This window comes from Dryobates pubescens, chromosome 36, assembly GCF_014839835.1.
Source record: "Dryobates pubescens isolate bDryPub1 chromosome 36, bDryPub1.pri, whole genome shotgun sequence".
NCBI lineage: Eukaryota > Metazoa > Chordata > Aves > Piciformes > Picidae > Dryobates > Dryobates pubescens.
The window spans coordinates 4488153-4506755 of NC_071647.1; the positions used below are offsets into that span (position 1 = coordinate 4488153).

An 18603-nucleotide genomic window follows, 5' to 3' on the forward strand; every position below is an offset into this window, starting at 1 on the left:
CTGTGCCACAGGTGTGTGTCTGTGCCAGAGGTGTGTGTCTGTGCTATGGCTGTGTGTCTGTGCCAGGGGTGTGTGTCTGTGCCATGGCTGTCTGTGCCACAGGTGTGTGTCTGTGCCAGGGGTGTGTGTCTGTGCCATGGCTGTCTGTGCCACAGGTGTGTGTCTGTGCCAGGGGTGTGTGTCTGTGCCATGGCTGTGTGTCTGTGCCAGGGGTGTGTGTCTGTGCCACAGGTGTGTGTCTGTGCCATGGCTGTGTGTCTGTGCCAAGGTGCTGCCCCAGGCTGGGCTGCACACACTGTGCAAGACCCAAGGGCTGCAGCAGCTCTGCTGTGAGCACAGGCTGAGGGGGCTGGGGGTGTTCAGCCTGGAGAAGACTCCAGGGGCACCTCACAGCTGCCTTCCAATAGCTGAAGGGATGCTGCAGAAAGGCTGCAGAGGGACTTCTCATGAGGGTGTCTAGAGACAGGTCGAGGGGCAGTGGTTTGAAGTTGAGGGAGAGATGGATCTTAGGAAGAAGTTCTTCAGTGCAAGGGTGGTGAGACTCTGGAACAGACTGCCCAGACAGTTTGTGGTTGCCTCTTCCCTGGTTCAAGATCAGGTTGAATAAGGCCTTGAGCAGCTGAGTCTAGTTGAGAGGTGTCCCTGTCCATGGTGGGGAACTTGAAGCAGGTGATCTCTGAAGTCCCTTCCAACCTAAGCCAGTCTATGATTCTCTGACTGTCCCCCAGGCTGGTGAGTGCTCAGGGACATGCCCCAGCACCTCTGCCACTCACACTCCCTGCTTTGGGGTGGCATTCACTTCCAGGGCTCTCTCCATCAACCCCAATACCTGGCTGCAGCCTGTGAGGATGGGAAAGGCTTTGGATATTACAAAGACTTTCTTTGCTGCCAGAGTGGTCAGGGGTTGGAACAGGCTGCCAAGGGAGGTGGTGGAGTCCCCACCCCTGGAGGTGTTCAAGAAATCTGGGGACATGGCACTTGGGGACATGGTTTAGTGGATTTGTGCCATGCTGTGCCCTGGATTTGTGCTGTGCTGTGCCCTGGATTTGTGCTGTGCTGTGCCCTGGATTTGGGCTCTGCCCTGCTTTGCATTTGTGCTGTGCCCTGCCTTGGATTGTTTTGTGCCATGGCCTGGATTTACACCGTGCCATACCTTGGTGCCATGCAGGTGGGAGCCAGCTCTGGCACGGCTGGCAGTGGCTCAGCCCTCCAGGGACACAGGCATTATCCTGGCACCTCTTGGAGTCAGGGGCAGCCCTGGCAGCTCAGAGTGCTCAGGATGAAACTCTCAGAGCTGCCAGCCCCGTGGCCATGTGCCTGAACCTGGGAACAGCTCTCAGAAGTTCAGGTCCCTGGAGCCCCCTGATGCTTTGATAGCTGGATCAGCATCGTGGCCCCTGGGTGGGGGATGAGGGGAGAGGTGCCAGGCAGCCATCTGGCCTGTGCCAGGTGTTTTCCACTCTCACCTCTCTCCCTGCAGTGCTTGTGTCCAGCTGCCAAGTCAGAGCCCTGCCTGGGGCAGGGTTATGGCACCCAGTACCAGCAGCAGCACTCCTGGCCAGCTCCTAATGAATGCCAGCGTGGGCTTTGTTCCCTCAGGGGTGAGGTTTAGCTTGCTGGAGGATTGTTTAATCACCCAGCTCTGCACCCAGCTGGCTGGGGAAGTCCAGAGCTGCCAAGGGCTCCTGCCACTCATGGGTGCTCCAGGCACACTCCCAGCCAGGGGACAGGACCCAGGGCTCACTCACACCAGCAGCCAGGACATGAAAGATCCTTGTCCAAATCCTACCTCAAACAGCTTTCTCCTGTGACTTGAGCCAAGTCCTTCAGCTTCCCCCTGCCTCAGTTTCCCCTGTGCAGGGTTAACTTTGCCCTCAGCTGCTCTGAAGCACAAGGTGGAGGATTTCCAAGCTCGTTTCAGCCAGGGGAGCCCCTGGTTGTCTTCACTTCTCCTCCACATGCTGTTAAACCTGGGCTCTGGGGCTAAGAGCCCCAGGACTGCCCTTTTGGGCTGGAAAGCTCATCTGCTCCTCAGTATTCAGTACACATTGCTGTGCACAGCCTCTGGACCCCAGTGATTTTCTCCTCTCTTGCCCACAGCCCTCACAGCTCTCCCCTCTCCCCACAGCCCAGGGCTCCTTGATCTGGTGTCCCCCTTCATGCTGGAGATGTAAACCCAGTTTTGGGGTTGATTTTGGACTGAGGGCCACAAGCCAGGCTGCCCCAGCTGGGCAGAGCAGGGGGCCTGTGGCTGGGGAGCAGCACATGGGGTTAGATGAGGCTGCAGCAGAGGGACCCTGCAGGAGGGATGCTGCCAAGCCCAAAGCTGCCCTGGGGTCTGCCACCACATCCTGCCACCATGCCATTGTTGGCAGTGGTGGCTTTGCCCAGGAGGTCCCCACAGGTGGGTACTTGTCCTGTACCCACCTGTACCCCTTGGCCCGGCCTGGGGGGGGGTCTGTCTCCGACTCACAGTGTCCTGTGGTCCCTGTGGTCTCCATCACTCCATGCTTGAAACATGTGCCTGGGGATGGAGGACCCTTCTCCAGCCTCCACTCTTGGCTGCCCCTCATGCAGGGCTGGATTGGAGCAGGGCCATCCCTTTGCCCTGGGCAGGGGTCAAAAATCCCCTGGGCACCAGTGGTGATTAACAGAGGGAGTTATCACCACCCAAACATGCTGGGAGCAGGCAGCCTCCCTCTGGAGCTTAGAACAGAATAGAATAAACCAGGTTGGAAGAGACCTTCAAGATCATCCTGTCCAACCTATCATCCAACACCACCTAATCAACTAACCCATGGCACCAAGCACCCTATCAAGTGGTGACTCCACCACCTCCTCGGGCAGCCCATTCCAATGGGCAATCACTCTCTCTGTGTAGAACTTCTTCCTAACCTCCAGCCTAAACCTCCCCTGGCACAGCCTGAGACTGAGCTGAGGGGAGATGTCCCTGTTTTGGCATTCCCAGCACTGCTCTTGTGGCTGGACACAGGGTTTGGTGTCAGGAGGGAGGCTGGGAGTGGCTCTTTGGGGTGATGCAGGAGCAGAAGCACAGGCTGAGGATGCTGCAGCTTGAGCCCCTTCAGATGGTGGCCCTGTGAGTGCCCAGCAGCACTTCCCAGGCTCAGGACTCTGGCCCTGAGCAGGTTAACAAGAGCCCAGCACAGCCTAAACTAAGACAGTCTTTGTGTTTTAGTCCTGTCTCTCTCTCCTTTTTATTCATTCTGAGGGTTTGTTTTTCTAGCCATAAAACCCTAACAAACCAAAGGACTGAAGCTGCATTCCCCCCCCTCTCTGTGAAAGCAGCTGAGCTGATCCTGAAGACTCAGGCATTAAAAGAAACCAACCCCAAAAACCCACCCAAAACTGAAATGAAAAACTTCCAGCCCGTGAAATACAGAGAAAGACAAACTGGGCAGCATGGGAACCACCAGAGCTGCAGCCCCCAGAGAGCTCAAGACATGCACTCCAAGTACCCCAGACGCCTGTGGCTGAGCATCACCCTGCCCTGGCTGGAGACAATTACTCAGTCCCCCCCCAGTCTGCCCTCCCAGTAACCTCCTCCCCCAGCCACACTCTTTGTTTTTCTCCCTTCTGCCAATTTGACCAAGAATGTGCACAGAGAAAGCTGGATTAAAATAGTTCAGTAAAACCAGCCTTACTTAAAGCCTCTCCCTGGCCCTTTCTGCTTGACTCAGTGATAAGGATTTGGGCTTTTTCTGGCTGATCTCCTGCCCACACCATCCTGGGGCTGTGTCTCTGCTCTGAGCCTCTCCCTGTCTGCCAGCAGCTGCCCTACACTGAGCTCAGCTGAGCACAGGCAGGAAGGCAGAGGAGCAGGGAAATCACCTGCACAGCCCCAAACTGGACCTCAAAGGTCTCTTCCAACCTGCTCTATTCTATTCTATTCTATTCTATTCTATTCTATTCTATTCTATTCTATTCTATTCTACTCCTATCCTATCCTATCCTATCCCATCCCATCCCATCCCATCCCATCCCATCCTATCCTATCCTATCCTATCCTATCCTATCCTATCCTATCCTATCCTATCCCATCCTATCCTATTCCATCCTATCCTATCCTATCCTATCCCATCCTATCCCAACCTATCCCATCCTATCCTATCCAATGGAACAAGCAAGCAAAGTGATTTTATGTGCCCCATGTAGCAGTGGGGAGCTTTCAGTGGCCTGGGAGGAAAGGGGCCACAGATCACTTGAACTAGTTCAGCTATTCCACATCTCCAACGATTTCATGGCAGCACCTCTCCAGCCTTGCCTCCTCTTTCCTCAGCAGTGCAACCAAAGTACTTCACAGCAAGGCAAACAGCCTGACCTGCTTTGGAGTGCCACCACTGGAAGATCCTGAGCAGAACTGCATCAACAAAACCGTTGTACCATCAGCAAACTCCTCCAGGGCTTGTGCCATGTCCTGTGCTGGCGACAGCTGCATCCAGCAGCAGCAGATCAGAGCCTCAGGCTCTTCCTGGGAATTCAACAAACCCTGGGATTCTTTAGCCAGAACAGTGTTGCCCCAAACCCTCCTCGAGTAGGGGCCTGGGAAACAATGAGGCCGATTTATAGCTGAGGAAGTGGGAACACCTCGGGTTGTGCAGCTACAGGCTTTGCTTTGAGCCCTGGGAGCACACCTGGGGAGGAGGTAACGCTGCTCTGGGCTTCTCCAGGCTTCAGACGTGGGAAAACTTTTCCATACACAAACTGCATTTGTCCTGCAGCTCCCTGGTGCCAGAGTGCTTCATGGAAAGCACCAAAATAACACGAGGGAAAAAATATCGGGAGACAGCAGCGCTGACATCTGAACAGCCCTGGACCCAGGGTCCACCTGCCCTGCGCACTCCCCCCCGGTGCGCTTTCTGTTTGTGAAGGACAGAGCCCAGGTCACACCCCGGGGCTTCCATTACACACCAGTGCCCAGCCAAACACAGCGTAGGTAGAAAACACAGCCCTGCCTCACCCAGGGTGAGAGCGACCCCTCCTCCCCAAACCACGGCTCGACCCTAGAACGTCTCTGAGAAACTCTGGCCCCGACCCAGCCGAAGCCCAAGCAGCGCTTTGAAACCGCAGCGAGGTTCCAGGCTGCCAGCCCCGTTCCGAGCGCTTTCCCCAGGAAATCGCAAAGCCTGGGAACGCAGAAACTCCGGGAAGAAGCAGCAGAGCGGCTTAAGCGACCTGGCTTGAAGCAAGGAACAGCGCTACAGGCTCTAAACCTACCGCAGGCGCCGGCCGCGCAGAGCGTCAGGATCGCGACCGCCGCGCACAGCCTTCCCATCTTCTCCGGCCAGCCCCGAGCCTTGCGGGGCTGCTGGGACCGGCCCCTCGGTGAGCGGCGGGGAGCAGCGCCGGGGCAGCTGGAGGTTGCGAGCAGCCCAGGAGATGAATCATGAGCCGGGGTGTATGACACAGGGTGAGCGGGGCCGGCCAGAGGAAACTGCAGCTCGTCATTCAGTTGGGAGGCAGGGAGTGCCCCCACCCGCTCTGCAGCCAGCTCCTCATGGGGTTTTTTTTTTTGCTCTCTCAGCTCGGAGCGGGACTTAATAAACCTTGGCAGCGAGTACTCGGCACTAGTGACCTATAGCCCCCGGCTAACAGGCTCTTTCCCATAGGCTCTTCCACTTGGGTCTAATTCCTGGCAGGATCTTGCTCACTCCCTCTTTTATTAACTCTTGCCTGAAAGGCAGCCTGGGCTCTAAAACCCAGCCTGAGCTGCCTGGGCTCTAAAACTCAGCCTGAGCTGCCTCTGAGGGCAAGGATTTAAGGAGAAAGAGAGCAAATACCAACTGCTATGGAAACATGAGGAAATTGAAACTGAAACTGTAGAATCATAGGCTCGTTTCAGGTGGAGAAGCCCTCCAAGATCATCAAGTCCAACCCTCAACCCACCACCATTAAGCCATAGAATCATAGAATCAATAAGGTTGGAAAGGACCTCAAAGATCATGAAGTCCAACCTGGCACCCAACACCTCCTGACTGCTAAACCATGGCACCAAGTGCCACATCCAATCCCCTCTTGAACACCTCCAGGGATGGGGACTCCACCACCTCCCTGGGCAGCACATTCCAGTGGCCAACAACTCTCTCTGGGAAGAACTTTCTCCTCACCTCCAGCCTAAACCTCCCCCTGCACAGCTTGAGGCTGTGTCCTCTTGTTCTGGTGCTGCTTGCCTGGGAGAAGAGCCCAACCCCCACCTGGCTCCAACCTCCCTTCAGGGAGTTGGAGAGAGCAAGAAGGTCTCCCCTGAGCCTCCTCTTCTCCAGGCTAAACAATCCCAGCTCCATGTCCCAAAGTGTGCTGTGTCCACACACTTCTTGAACACCTCCAGGGACTCCACCACCTCCCTGGGCAGCTTGAATATGAAAATGAATGAAGGAAAAAACCCAAAAGGAAGATTCAAATTGGAAATTGGGATGATGGGAATAAAAAGATTCTTCACTGAAAGGGTCACAGGGCACTGGCCCAGGCTGCCCAGGGAGGTGGTGGAGTCCCCATCCCTGGAGGTGTTTAGAAGAGGTTTGGGTGAGGAGCTCAGGGACATGGTCTAACAGGGGGTGTCAGGTTATGGTTGGACTGGATGATCTTAAAGTCTTTTCCAAGCAGGTGATTCCATGGAAGTGTGGGTTCTCAGGGCACTGGGAATATCCCTGCTGCAACAGCTGGCAGCTGAGTGAGACTCAGCCAAGAGCTGGGCCTGCTGAAGCCAGCAGTGTGGGTTTAAACTCGGACATCACAAAGGGAGTGAGCTGCAGCGGTGGGTCAGGTAATTTGGGTTTTCTTCTCACCTGGGTTGGTTTCAACCCCTCTGTGTCCTCAGAAATTGCTCTTCTGCTGAGCAGATGCAAGGATCTGGATCTACACAGGGCTTGTCCCAGCTGGAATGCTTGGGCTGCTTGTGGATGCCCCCTGAGGGGGCTTTATAAACCCCTCCTCGCCCTGCGATCCCGAGGTCCTGCTCAGACCCAGGGAAACTGAGGCACTCAAAGTACAGGCTGGGGGGCAAAAGGGAGAGAAGGGCTCTGTCCCACTTGGTGTCAGGGGTTGGGGACAGTAGTGACACAACCCTGGGTCAAGGCATTCCAGCAGACACCAGACAGCAGGAAGGGAGCTGGTGTGGGTGTGGAGAGCTGCAGGCGCTGTCTGGCGGCGCCGGATGCTGCGGGCTGAGGATGTGCAAGGTGCTGAACCACAGCCCCACGCTGGGAGGGATGGGTGAGGACAAGAGCTCCTGCCCCAGAGCTGTGTGGCTCTCAACAAGGGGTGAGGGAGTTTGCCAGGGTAAGATGGAGATGACAGCATCACAGAATGGTTTGGGTTGGGAAGGACTTCCAGAGGTCATCTTGACCAGCTCCCCTGCAGTAAGCAGGGACATCTCCAGCTAGGGCAGACTGCTCAGAGCCCCAGAGCCTCACCTTGAACATCTCCAGGGACTCTGCCTCATTAGCTGGGACTTTTGTTGGCTTTCAAGGAAGTTCTGATGCTTCTTTGCTTCCCCTCTCAGCCCCACTGTCCCTGCGGGTGCCCTCTCATGGTCTTGTGGGAGGGCTCAGTGTTGGGATCATTTTTCACCTGGGATCAAACACCTTCCCCAAGAGTTGTTAATGAGGGTTTGATAAAGGAGGTTAGGAGAAGTCCATCGATCCTCATGCAGTGTCAAAAAGGGCTGCACCTTGGCTGGCTTGTAGAGAAGTGGGAGTTGGTCTCTCCTCCCCAGTATCAAGTGATAGAATGAGAGGAAATGGCCTGAAACTGTGCCAGGGGAGGGTTAGGTTGGAGATTAGGAAAGATTTCTTTGCTGCAAGAGTGGTCAGGGATGGGAAGAGGCTGCCCAGGGAGGTGGAGGAGTCCCCAGCCCTGGAGGGGGTCAAAAAATGTGTGGCCATGGCACTTGGGCCCAGGCTAGCAAGAGGCTGCTGGATCTAGAGGGTCACAACCCTGCCCTGAAATTCCCTGCCCAGCATAAACTGGGACACTCCATCTTGGGGAAGAAAACTCTGAAGAAGAAGGGAAAAGTCCCCAGATGAAGTAATTGACCTGCCTGCAGGATTCTGGGCTCTCATCTTGCCTGAGGACAAGGATGGTGTGGACTTAACGTGAGCAAGGTGGTGCTGCTTGTCCTGAGAACATCCTGTGGTGTTACCTCTGGGCACTGTGTAAGAGGTGGATGGATGAGGAATGGATGAGGGCAAGGAGCAGGCAGGGAGGTGTTTGAGAGCCGAGCAGCCCCGTGGCCCTGGTTGCCCCACCACTGCAGGCTGTGACCCAGGAGCCAGGGGTGCAGCAGCCCAAATCCACGCTCGGGTGCGTGGGGAGAGGAGAGGCTGGAGCTGGAGCCACCAGAGGGAGCAGAAACTCCTTCAGACTGGGAGTGAGCCGGGCAGAGGAGCTCCCAGCCGGGCTGGGGATGCTCTGCTTTCTCGTGGGCATTTTCCCTGGCCCTCAGGTTAAGCAGGAGAAGATGATCTTGCTCAGTCAAGATCCCTCTGCCAGCGCCCCTGCTGCACACTGCCCTCGCAGACCGGGCAGCCCTTCAGGGAGAGAGGCTCCAGGCGCAAAGCAGGGAGGAAAAAGCAACAAGTAAACCCCAAAGCAAGCAGGTTTTGAGCCCCTGCAGTCACAGCAGCAGAAGAGGGGCAGGGGGCTGGAGCTGCCTAGAAGGACAATCAGTTGGCATTCTCTCTGCCAAGCCAGCTCCATCCTCGGCCAACCCCACGCCTCTGCCCTAGCTGGCCCTGAGCAGTTCTCATTTCAGGGTTCTTAAAATGCCCCTGAGGGGCTGGGCACAGGAAGCCAGCCGGGATGGACACAGATGAATCACAACAAGGTCGTCGGCATCGTGTCTCGGGGCTGATCTGCTGCTCGGGGCTGACCTGCTGCTGAGTGCCACCCTGACATGGCTCCAGGCAAACAGCAATGGGCCAGGGCACTTCTGTGGGCACAGCTCTGGGGCAGGCAGGGTCGGGATTGAGCTGGGCAGGGCTAGGACTGAGCCGGGCAGGGCTGTGCCCCCCGACTCGTGGTGTCACTTCGGGAGCTTGGGCTGACACAGGGAGAGGAACGTGGATGGAACTTCCCCTGGGATCGCCTGCTGGGGCTGAGGGGCCTGGGTGAGAGGCTCTGCCATGCTGCAGTGATGCTGCTGCAGGACCCAGAGCTGGGAACAGGGCAGAGCAGGGGTGCTGGGCACAGACTGGGGTGCAGCATTGCAGTGCTCCTCTTCAAAGGGGCTAAAAGAGCTGGGGGGGGGGGGGGTCGGGGTGAGAAGAGGGAGGCAAAGGTACTCAGGGAGGAAACCCTCAGCCGGAGGAAGATCAGGATGCAGAGAGGAGGCTGGATCCATCTCTCCTCTGGAGGCACAGGACAAGCATCACTAAGCAGAGCTGGGGGTGGACTGGGCTGGATTGGACCTTCTGCAAGAAGGAGTGGGTGGCACAGAGCAGCAGCCAGGGATCGGCGAGAGCAGCACTGACCTGAGGCCCAGGGCAGCCTTCGCTGGAGGGGGACAGGGACCTGCCGGGGGTCCAGGATGAACACAGACCATGGGGGCAGCTTCGGGGGGCAGGTTGGGGGGCTGGGGGGAAGGATGGGTTAGGTGCTGCTCTGCAGGGCCTTAGGGGTCAGCCCCCAGCCGGGGGTGGCGCAGGGGTGGGCGCAGGCACCCGTGGCAGGTCAGAGAGGGGGTGCAGAGGCACGGGGAAGGGGTGGGCAGCCTGGGTGAGGGTGGAGGGGGAGGAAGGCGGTCCTGGGGGGAGCCTGGAAGGGGGTGGAGTTGCTGTTTTTTCTTTGAACACGGTGAAGACTTTAGCTTGGAACTTGCATTTGTGGAGCTCCCAGCCGGCAGGAACCAGCTCTCCCTCCTGTCGCCGGGAGTGGGCATCACTCCGCTGCCCTGCGCTTCGGGGTGGCAGCTTCGGGGCAGAGGCAGGGCCAGGAGGCATGGGGGGACCTCCGGCTGCTTTCCTGTCCCCTGTGCCCCCTTCGCCTTTTCTCTCTCTCTCTCTTTGCTCGCCTGGGGGCTTGTGCTAACGCCGTCTGTGCCGGGAGGGACCCCGGAGCCAGCCAGCCCTGGGCTCCACAGTTGGCTTCCACCTGCTCACAGCCTCCAGAAGTTTGCTCTCCATCCCAGGCGCTGGGAGAAGAAAGGCAGGAGGTGGCTCGGAGGTGCCGAGCCCCGGCATGTGAGGGGTAGGCAGGGGCACCAGAAGCTTCCTTCCTGCCTCCCCCAGAGCCCTGGGATCGTGCAGAGACCATGAACGAGTCCCTTTTCAACCAGACTCTCCTAGAGCAGGGAGCTTACCCCAACAGGACCCAGGGCTTGGGGGTGCTCATGGCCTGCTGCAACGGGACCGGCTCGGTGCTGGCGACCGACGGCGGCTCCTCGGTCCTGGCACCCGACGAGAGGAGCCTCTACATCACCAGGGTGGTGCAGATCGCTGTCCTCTGCGTCCTCTCCTTGACTGTCCTCTTTGGCATCTTCTTTTTGGGCTGCAACTTGCTGATCAAGTCGGAGAGCATGATTAACTTCCTGGTGAAGGACCGAAGACCTTCCAAGGATGTGGGAGCTGCAATCATGGGACTCTACTGAAGCCTCCAGGCTTCTGTAGGCAAGTGAACTGTCTGCACCTGCTGCCAAGAAGGCACATTTGGGGCAGCTCTGTGTGTGTATGTGTGTGTGTGTGGGGGGGGGGGAGTGAGAAGGGGAGGGCTGGGGAGGGGGTCTTTTAATCTGTCTGTGTCCGTGGGAAAGCCAACCTGTCCTTCCCAGCCAGCCAGCTGTCGTGGGGACGTCTCCCCAGAGTTGTATGAAGCACAATAAATGGCCAGCATCGTGTTGCATGCAGAAATGGCTCAAGTTTTGCATGAAACTTGCAGGAACAGTGATAATGTGCAGCTCTGGACTCTCCTCTGTTTCCTTGGATACTGCTACCTGGGATTTAGGGCTGAAAAAGCGAAACCCCCCAAACCCATAACCACAAACCAAACCAAACCACCACCGACAGCAACCACAAAAAGGTAACTAACTGCCCAGGAAAGGCAAATCAAACCCCCAAAACCAAAGGGAAAGCAAAATGCATGGCATGGAGCACATCTCCACCTCTCTGCCCCCGGGGTGGGGGGCAGGGGAAGGGAAGTGCTGTGTGGGTCGTACACCGAAGCCTCTCTGTGCTACACAATGTGTCTGTTTGTACCTGGGACCTCCAGCATGCAGCTTCTGGCAGCTTTGGGAGGGGACAGCATGTCCTTCCTTCTTCCCCTCAGCTCTCCTGGCCAATCAGTTGGTCCTTTTCTCCTCTCCCACTGTGCTGGAGGGAGAAAAGAACCCCGAGAAGTGCAAACCCCAACCCCGACGCATGCCTGGTTTTGTAGCCAGCAGCCTTTCCCCCTGAGTGCTCTGTTGTCACAGTCCTTGAGGGTTTTTTGTAGTCCTTTTGTAAACTGCTGAACACTGAGGAAAAAAAAACCACAACACACCCCACCAAACCAAACCCAACGAAGAACCTGGTTCAAGAGACTTTTGTGTTGTCTTCCTTTTCTCTCCCTGCATGTGTGGGGGGCTCAGGTATTCCCGTCCTCGTTCCAGCTGCAATCAGCTCAGCTGCCAGCTGAGCTCTAATGGGAGGCGTTTCTTTGGAGCAGGAAGGAGCATCCCTTTGTCAGGGGCCACTGGCAGCAGCCAGCAGCAAACAGATTGATCAGGGGCCGGGAAGTTCAGGTGTGTGTGCCAGGAATACCTGCGCAGCCCCGGAGCAAAGCTGCTCGCAGCGCCTCTTGCCAAGCAAGATTTCGAGCCTCTGAGTTCCAATCTCCCAGCTCCTCTGATCCTGATGAGCTGTCAAAGCTAAATTATGTGAGAGGAGGAGGACTCCTGACCCGTGTTCTGTGATGGAATTGCAGCTCTGCCTGTGGGTGGGAGATGGAAATAATTTGAGTTTTGTTGCGCCAACAGTATTCCTGCTGGGGGCACCTCGGCGGTGGGGAAAGCAATCCAGGCTGCTGGAGGAGCTGGGCTGCTTGGAGGTAAATCCAGAAGAACAGCTCTCTGCCTTGCCCTGAAGGGTTAGAGGACGTGTTGGAATGAATCAATGTTTGCTGAGCACCTTCTGCAGGGCTCCCAGGGGGTGCTGCCGGACTAAACCCCACGCAGAGCAGCGCCGGCAGCGCTGTCCCTGGTCGCTTCCGCTCAGCTGCTGCCTGTGACACCTTCAGAGGAGAAGGGCAGCGTGGCAGCAGGACCAGGATTGGGCATTCAGAGTTCTGAGCTGTCCTGTTGGTGCCAGTGACATGACCAAACAGGCAGGGCTTGGGGTTTTATAAGCAGCTCGTGGGTCTGCAGACCTGAGCAGCCCTTCTCAGCATGGAGGGTTTGCTCCCTTGCCTGTGAAAGCAGCTTCACAGCGTGGAAGGGCATCGTGGTCCCTGCCACTGACCTCTTTGCACACGAGTGCCCACTGCTCCCACGGTGGGAGTGCAGCCTGAGATGCAAATAACCCCACTGCACACCATGATCCAGCTCTGCAAACACTTAGGAGTCGACTCCATGCATCACCTGACGGTGTAATGGTCAGGCATTGGCACAGGCTGCTCAGGGAGGTGGTGGAGTCACCATCCCTGGAGGTGTTCAGAGAGCATGTGGCCATGGCACTTGGGGTGGGTGGCCATGGTGGTGTGGAGCTGATGGTTGGACTCAAGGATCTTAAAGGTCTTTTCCAACCGAAATGATGCTATGATTCTATGGTCTTCAGGTCCCTGTGCAACCAGAAGACAGCTCAGACATGCTCCCTGGACTCCCATCCAGCTTCTGCTTGGAGCTGGCGTTTGCTCCCCCTTGCCAGTCCATCCACTAGCCATGAGCCCGGCACAAGAGAGGATTCAGAGGTGATGGAAGAAGCCTTCCAGGGGCAGCAGTGGCAGCAAGGCACAGGAAGAGCTGCTAATCCAAAGAAAACATCAAAACCACCTTCACTCCAAACTGCAGCAGTGCCCTGAGTGAGGGAGCTGGCCAAATGATCTCAGCTGTCCCCAGGGGCTGCCAGAGCTGGTGTGTGTTGTTGAGTCCTGCTGCCCCAAGGGGGAAATAGAATCATAGAATCAGTCAGGGTTGGAAGGGACCACAAGGATCATCCAGTTCCAACCCCGCTGCCATGGGCAGGGACACCTCACACTAGATCAGACTGGCCAGAGCCTCATCCAGCCTGGCCTTAAACACCTCCAGGGCTGGGGCCTCAACCACCTCCCTGGACAACCCATTCCAGGACTTCACCACTCTCACAGTGAAGAGCTTCTTCCTCACCTCCAGCCTGAATCTCCCCACCTCCAGCTTCATTCCATTCCCCCCAGTCCTATCACTACCTGAGAGCCTGAGAAGTCCCTCCCCAGCCTTCTTGGAGCCCCCTTCAGATACTGGAGGCTCTGCAATCCCATAGAGCCACCACATCACCAAGTGTCCTTAGAAGCCACATCCTGGAGAGACTGTGGGGGTCTTTATCCCTTTTGTGCTCCAGAGTCTTCCAGAGGAGTGCAGAAAAGCCAACCACAGTAGGGTTGTGTACACATGAGGTGGAGGAGCAATGTATTGCCCCTGAGAGCAGAGCTGGGCACCTGCTGAGACAGAGGCAGCTTGCTCAGGAGTCAGTGAGGACAGGGAGGGCTTTCCACATGGCCCCTTGGGGCAAGAGCCCAGCTTTATGTTGCCTTATCCATCCTCTAGCTGTGCTGTGTCTCTTTTTAACCATCAAGGTGATGTCTGCAGTTCCAGCTTGTGTGGGCCAACAGAAGAGGCTCTGCAGAGTGATGCAGGTGGTGAGCACCGTCCACATTTACCATACTACATGGCCCCTATCTCCATGGGGTTCCTGGGCTTCTGTCTTGCTTGCAGTGGGTTTAAGACACTTGCACACAAGTCCTCCTCCCATTTGACTCCCAATAAAAGGCTGATTACCCCACTGAGAGGAGGAATAAGCTAGGGAAAAGAAGACCTCTGGAGGACTGATGCCAGGCATTGATCTGAGCCAGTGAAGGGAGAAGTAAGGCAGGGAGGGCTGGCATGATGAGGAAACCTCTTGGGTTAGAGAGTTAGAGTCTAAAGACCCTTCTGAGATGAAGGCAGGGCTGCTGTTTCAACTGCTCTGATTCCTTCCCCCACTCTGTTTGCACAGAGAAGATGCCAGAGCAGGTAGTGCCTGGTGGCAGGGAGGGTGCTGGGGGCACCAGGATGCTCCCCAGGTCTCAGGGGAGCTGCCAGCTCAGCCCCAGCTGCCCTGCCCCGTGGGCACAAGCCCTGCAGCCAGAGGGTGAGGTGGCTACTGCAGGGCTTGTGTCAAGACAGTAAAGCCTAACAGCTCCTGCTGCTGCCTGTCTCTACAAAGAGCTCTGCTTGTTCCTCACACTCCTCTCCTCATCTAACTGAAGCCCACAAGTGGCTACTGGCTCCCAAGAAGATGCAGCAGGTTTGTTGGGGTTTTGGAATGAGGCTGGCTTCATTTTGTTTTCATAGAATCAGTCAGGGTTGGAAGGGAGCACAAGGATCATCCAGTGCCAACCCCCCTGCCATGGGCAGGGACACCCCACACTAGATCAGCCTGGCCAGAGCCTCAGCCAGCCTGGGCTTAAACACCTCCAGGGATGGGGCCTCAACCACCTCCCTGGACAACCCATTCCAGGGCTTCACCACTCTCATGGGGAAGAACTTCCTCCTCACCTCCAGCCTGAATCTCCCCACCTCCAGCTTCATTCCATTCCCCCTAGTCCTATCACTGCCTGAGATCCTGAGCAGTCCCTCCCCAGCCTTCTTGGAGCCCCCTTCAGATACTGGAAGGCCACAATGAGGTCACCTTGGAGCCTTCTCTTCTCCAGACTGCACAGCCCCAACTCCCTCAGTCTGTCCTCACAGCAGAGCAGCTCCAGCCCTCTGCTCCTCCTCATGGCCCTGCTCTGGACACCTTCCAGCACCTCCATATCCCTCTTGTAATAGGGGCTCCAGAACTGGAGGCAGTACTCCAGGTGGGGTCTCCCCAGAGCTGAGTAGAGGGGGAGAATCCCCTCCCTGGCCCTGCTGGCCACACTTCTCTTGATTCTCTTGATTTTGATTTATTCACAGAATCACCAAGGTTGGAAGAGACCTCAAAGGTCATCAAGTCCAACCTGGCACCACAGACCTCATGACTAAACCATGGCACCAAGTGCCACATCCAATCCCCTCTTGAACACCTCCAGGGATGGGGACTCCACTAATTCCCTGGGCAGCACATTCCCATGGTCAACAACTCTCCCAGTGAAGAACTTTCTCCTCACCTCGAGTTTAAACTTCCCCTGGCACAGCTTGAGACTGTGTCCTCTTGTTCTGGTGCTGCTTGCCTGGCAGAAGAGACCAACCCCCACCTGGCTCCAACCTCCCTGCAGGGAGTTGCAGAGAGCAAGAAGGTCTCCCCTGAGCCTCCTCTTCTGCAGGCTAAGCAACCCCAGCTCCCTCAGCCTCTCCTCCCAGGGCTGTGCTCCAGACCCCTCCCCAGCTTTCTTGCCCTTCTCTGGACACCTTCCAGCAGCTCAACCTCTTTCCTAAGCTGAGGAGCCCAGAACTGGACACAGGACTCCAGGTGTGGCCTCAGCAGTGCTGAGCACAGGGCACAAGGACTTCCCTGCTCCTGCTGGCCACACTCTTCCTGCTGCAGGCCAGGATGCCCTTGGCCTTCTTGGCCCCCTGGGCACACTGCAGGCTCATGTTCAGCCTGCTATCAACCAGTATCCCCAGGTCCCTCTCTGCCTGGCTGCTCTCAGCCACTCTGCCCCCAGCCTGCAGCACTGCCTGGGGTTGTTGTGGCCAGAGTGCAGAACCTGGCACTTGGATGTGTTCAATCTCCTGCCCTCGGATGTCCCTGCTGACTGCAGAGGGGATTGGACTGGATGAGCTTTGGAGACCCCTCCCAACCCAGACCATTCTCTGAAGTCCCAAGCAATGCCCAGCTCCTCCTCCCTCCCCTGGCAGCCTTGGCTGAGGGCACGGAAAGAGTTAAACGAGATGAGACAGACAAACAGATGAGGGTGGGGGGAGGATCCCAACCTGAGCCCAGCACCAGATGTACTTGGAGCTGGAGCTCCTGCACCAAACACACACACACAGTATTTAATAATTCCTGAGAATTGCCATGGTAATGAGAGGCAGAGTCAGGTTGTTATGGCAACAGACTTTTCTTTCCTTGCCTTTTTTTTTCCTAGGCAGGGAGGCATTACCCAGGTTGTAAGCTCAACCCAGACTCAATACAGTTTGGAGAGCCCCCCCCAAAATGATCACAGAATCACCAAGGTTGGAAGAGACCTCAAAGACCATCAAGTCCAACCTGGCACCACAGACCTCATGGCTAAACCATGACACCAAGTGCCACATCCAATCCCCTCTTGAACGCCTCCAGGGATGGGGACTCCATCACCTCCCTGGGCAGCACATTCCAGTGGCTAACAACTCTCTCAGTGAAGAACTTTCTGCTCACCTCCAGCCTAAACCTCCCCTGGCACAGCTTGAGACTGTGTCCTCTTGTTCTGGTACTGCTTGCCTGGTAGAAGAGCCCAACCCCCCACCTGGCTACAACCTCTCTGCAGGGAGTTGCAGAGAGCAAGAAGGTCTCCCCTGAGCCTCCTCTTCTGCAGGCTAAGCAACCCCAGCTCCCTCAGCCTCTCCTCCCAGGGCTGTGCTCAAGGCCTCTCCCCAGCCTCACTGCCCTTCTCTGGACACCTTCAATCATCCAGCCCAACCCCCTGCAGTCAGCAGGGACACCCTCCACTAGATCAGGCTGCCCAGAGCTCTGTTGAGCCTCACCTTGAATATCTCCAGGGATGGAGCCTCAACCACCTCCCTGGGCAACCTGTTCCAGTGTTCCACCACCCTCACGGTGCAGAAGTTGTTCCTCACATCCAATCTAAGTCTGCCTCTTGTCTGGCAGTTCTGGGCTTGTTCTGTAGGTGGGTGGAGGGAGCCAGGTTCTTCCAGGCACAGGTTGCCCTGGAGGGCCTGGGGAAGGGCTGGAGGGGATCTCTGCAGGTCTGAGTGCTGATGGGGGTTAGGGGCTGGACCTCTCTCATGGGTGGGTCTAGGATTCTCCACCACCACTTGGTTTCCCTGCCAGACCTCTAGCCTGACTTCAGGCATGTCCCCATCTGGCTGGGGAAGGGAAGGACAAGTGCCTCCCTCCAAGTGTATGTGCACAAGAGAGCAGCCATGGGAAAGCCCTCATCCCCCTGAGCCCTCAGAAGGATCACACAGGAGAGCAGCCAGGGACCAGCCCTCATCCCCTTGAGCCCTCAGAAGGATCACACAGGAGAGCAGCCAGGGAGCAGCCCTCATCCCCCTGAGCCCACAGAAGGATCACACAGGAGAGCAGCCAGGGACCAGCCCTCATCCCCCTGAGCCCTCAGAAGGATCACACAGGAGAGCAGCCAGGGACCAGCCCTCATCCCCCTGAGCCCACAGAAGGATCACACAGGAGAGCAGCCAGGGAGCAGCCCTCATCCCCCTGAGCCCACAGAAGGATCACACAGGAGAGTAGCCAGGGAGCAGCCCTCATCCCCCTGAGCCCTCAGAAGGATCACACAGGACAGCAGCCAGGGACCAGCCCTCATCCCCCTGAGCCCACAGAAGGATCACACAAGAGATCAGCCAGGGAGCAGCCCTCATCCCCCTGAGCCCACAGAAGGATCACACAGGAGAGCAGCCAGGGAGCAGCCCTCATCCCCCTGAGCCCACAGAAGGATCACACAGGAGAGCAGCCAGGGACCAGCCCTCATCCCCCTGAGCCCTCAGAAGGATCACACAGGAGAGCAGCCAGGGACCAGCCCTCATCCCCCTGAGCCCTCAGAAGGATCACACAGGAGAGCAGCCAGGGACCAGCCCTCATCCCCCTGAGCCCACAGAAGGATCACACAGGACAGCAGCCAGGGAGCAGCCCTCATCCCCCTGAGCCCTCAGAAGGATCACACAGGAGAGCAACCAGGGACCAGCCCTCATCCCCCTGAGCCCACAGGAGGATCACACAGGAGAGCAACCAGGGACCAGCCCTCATCCCCCTGAGCCCACAGAAGGATCACACAGGAGAGCAGCCAGGGACCAGCCCTCATCCCCCTGAGCCCTCAGAAGGATCACACAGGAGAGCAACCAGGGACCAGCCCTCATCCCCCTGAGCCCACAGAAGGATCACACAGGAGAGCAGCCAGGGAGCAGCCCTCATCCCCCTGAGCCCACAGAAGGATCACACAGGAGAGCAGCCAGGGAGCAGCCCTCATCCCCCTGAGCCCACAGAAGGATCACACAAGAGATCAGTCATGGACCAGCCCTCATCCCCCTGAGCCCACAGAAGGATCACACAGGAGATCAGCCAGGGACCAGCCCTCATCCCCCTGAGCCCACAGAAGGATCACACAGTACAGCAGCCAGGGAGCAGCCCTCATCCCCCTGAGCCCTCAGAAGGATCACACAGGAGAGCAACCAGGGACCAGCCCTCATCCCCCTGAGCCCACAGGAGGATCACACAGGAGAGCAACCAGGGACCAGCCCTCATCCCCCTGAGCCCACAGAAGGATCACACAGGAGAGCAGCCA

At 57.2% G+C, this 18603-nt stretch overlaps 1 protein-coding gene across 1 annotated transcript; it reads left to right on the top strand.

Moving 5' to 3' along the window:
* Positions 1-9777: 9777 nt before the first annotated feature.
* On the top strand, positions 9778-10697 carry RPRML (reprimo like). The gene has a single exon (XM_009910530.2). It carries the CDS (start codon positions 10268-10270, stop codon positions 10601-10603), a length of 336 nt encoding a protein of 111 aa, XP_009908832.1. The 5' UTR covers positions 9778-10267; the 3' UTR covers positions 10604-10697.
* Positions 10698-18603: the final 7906 nt, after the last annotated feature.

Excerpts from the sequence above, each read along its gene's own strand:
- RPRML (XM_009910530.2), top strand. The coding sequence starts at position 10,268 with ATGAACGAGTCCCTTTTCAACCAGACTCTCCTAGAGCAGGGAGCTTAC.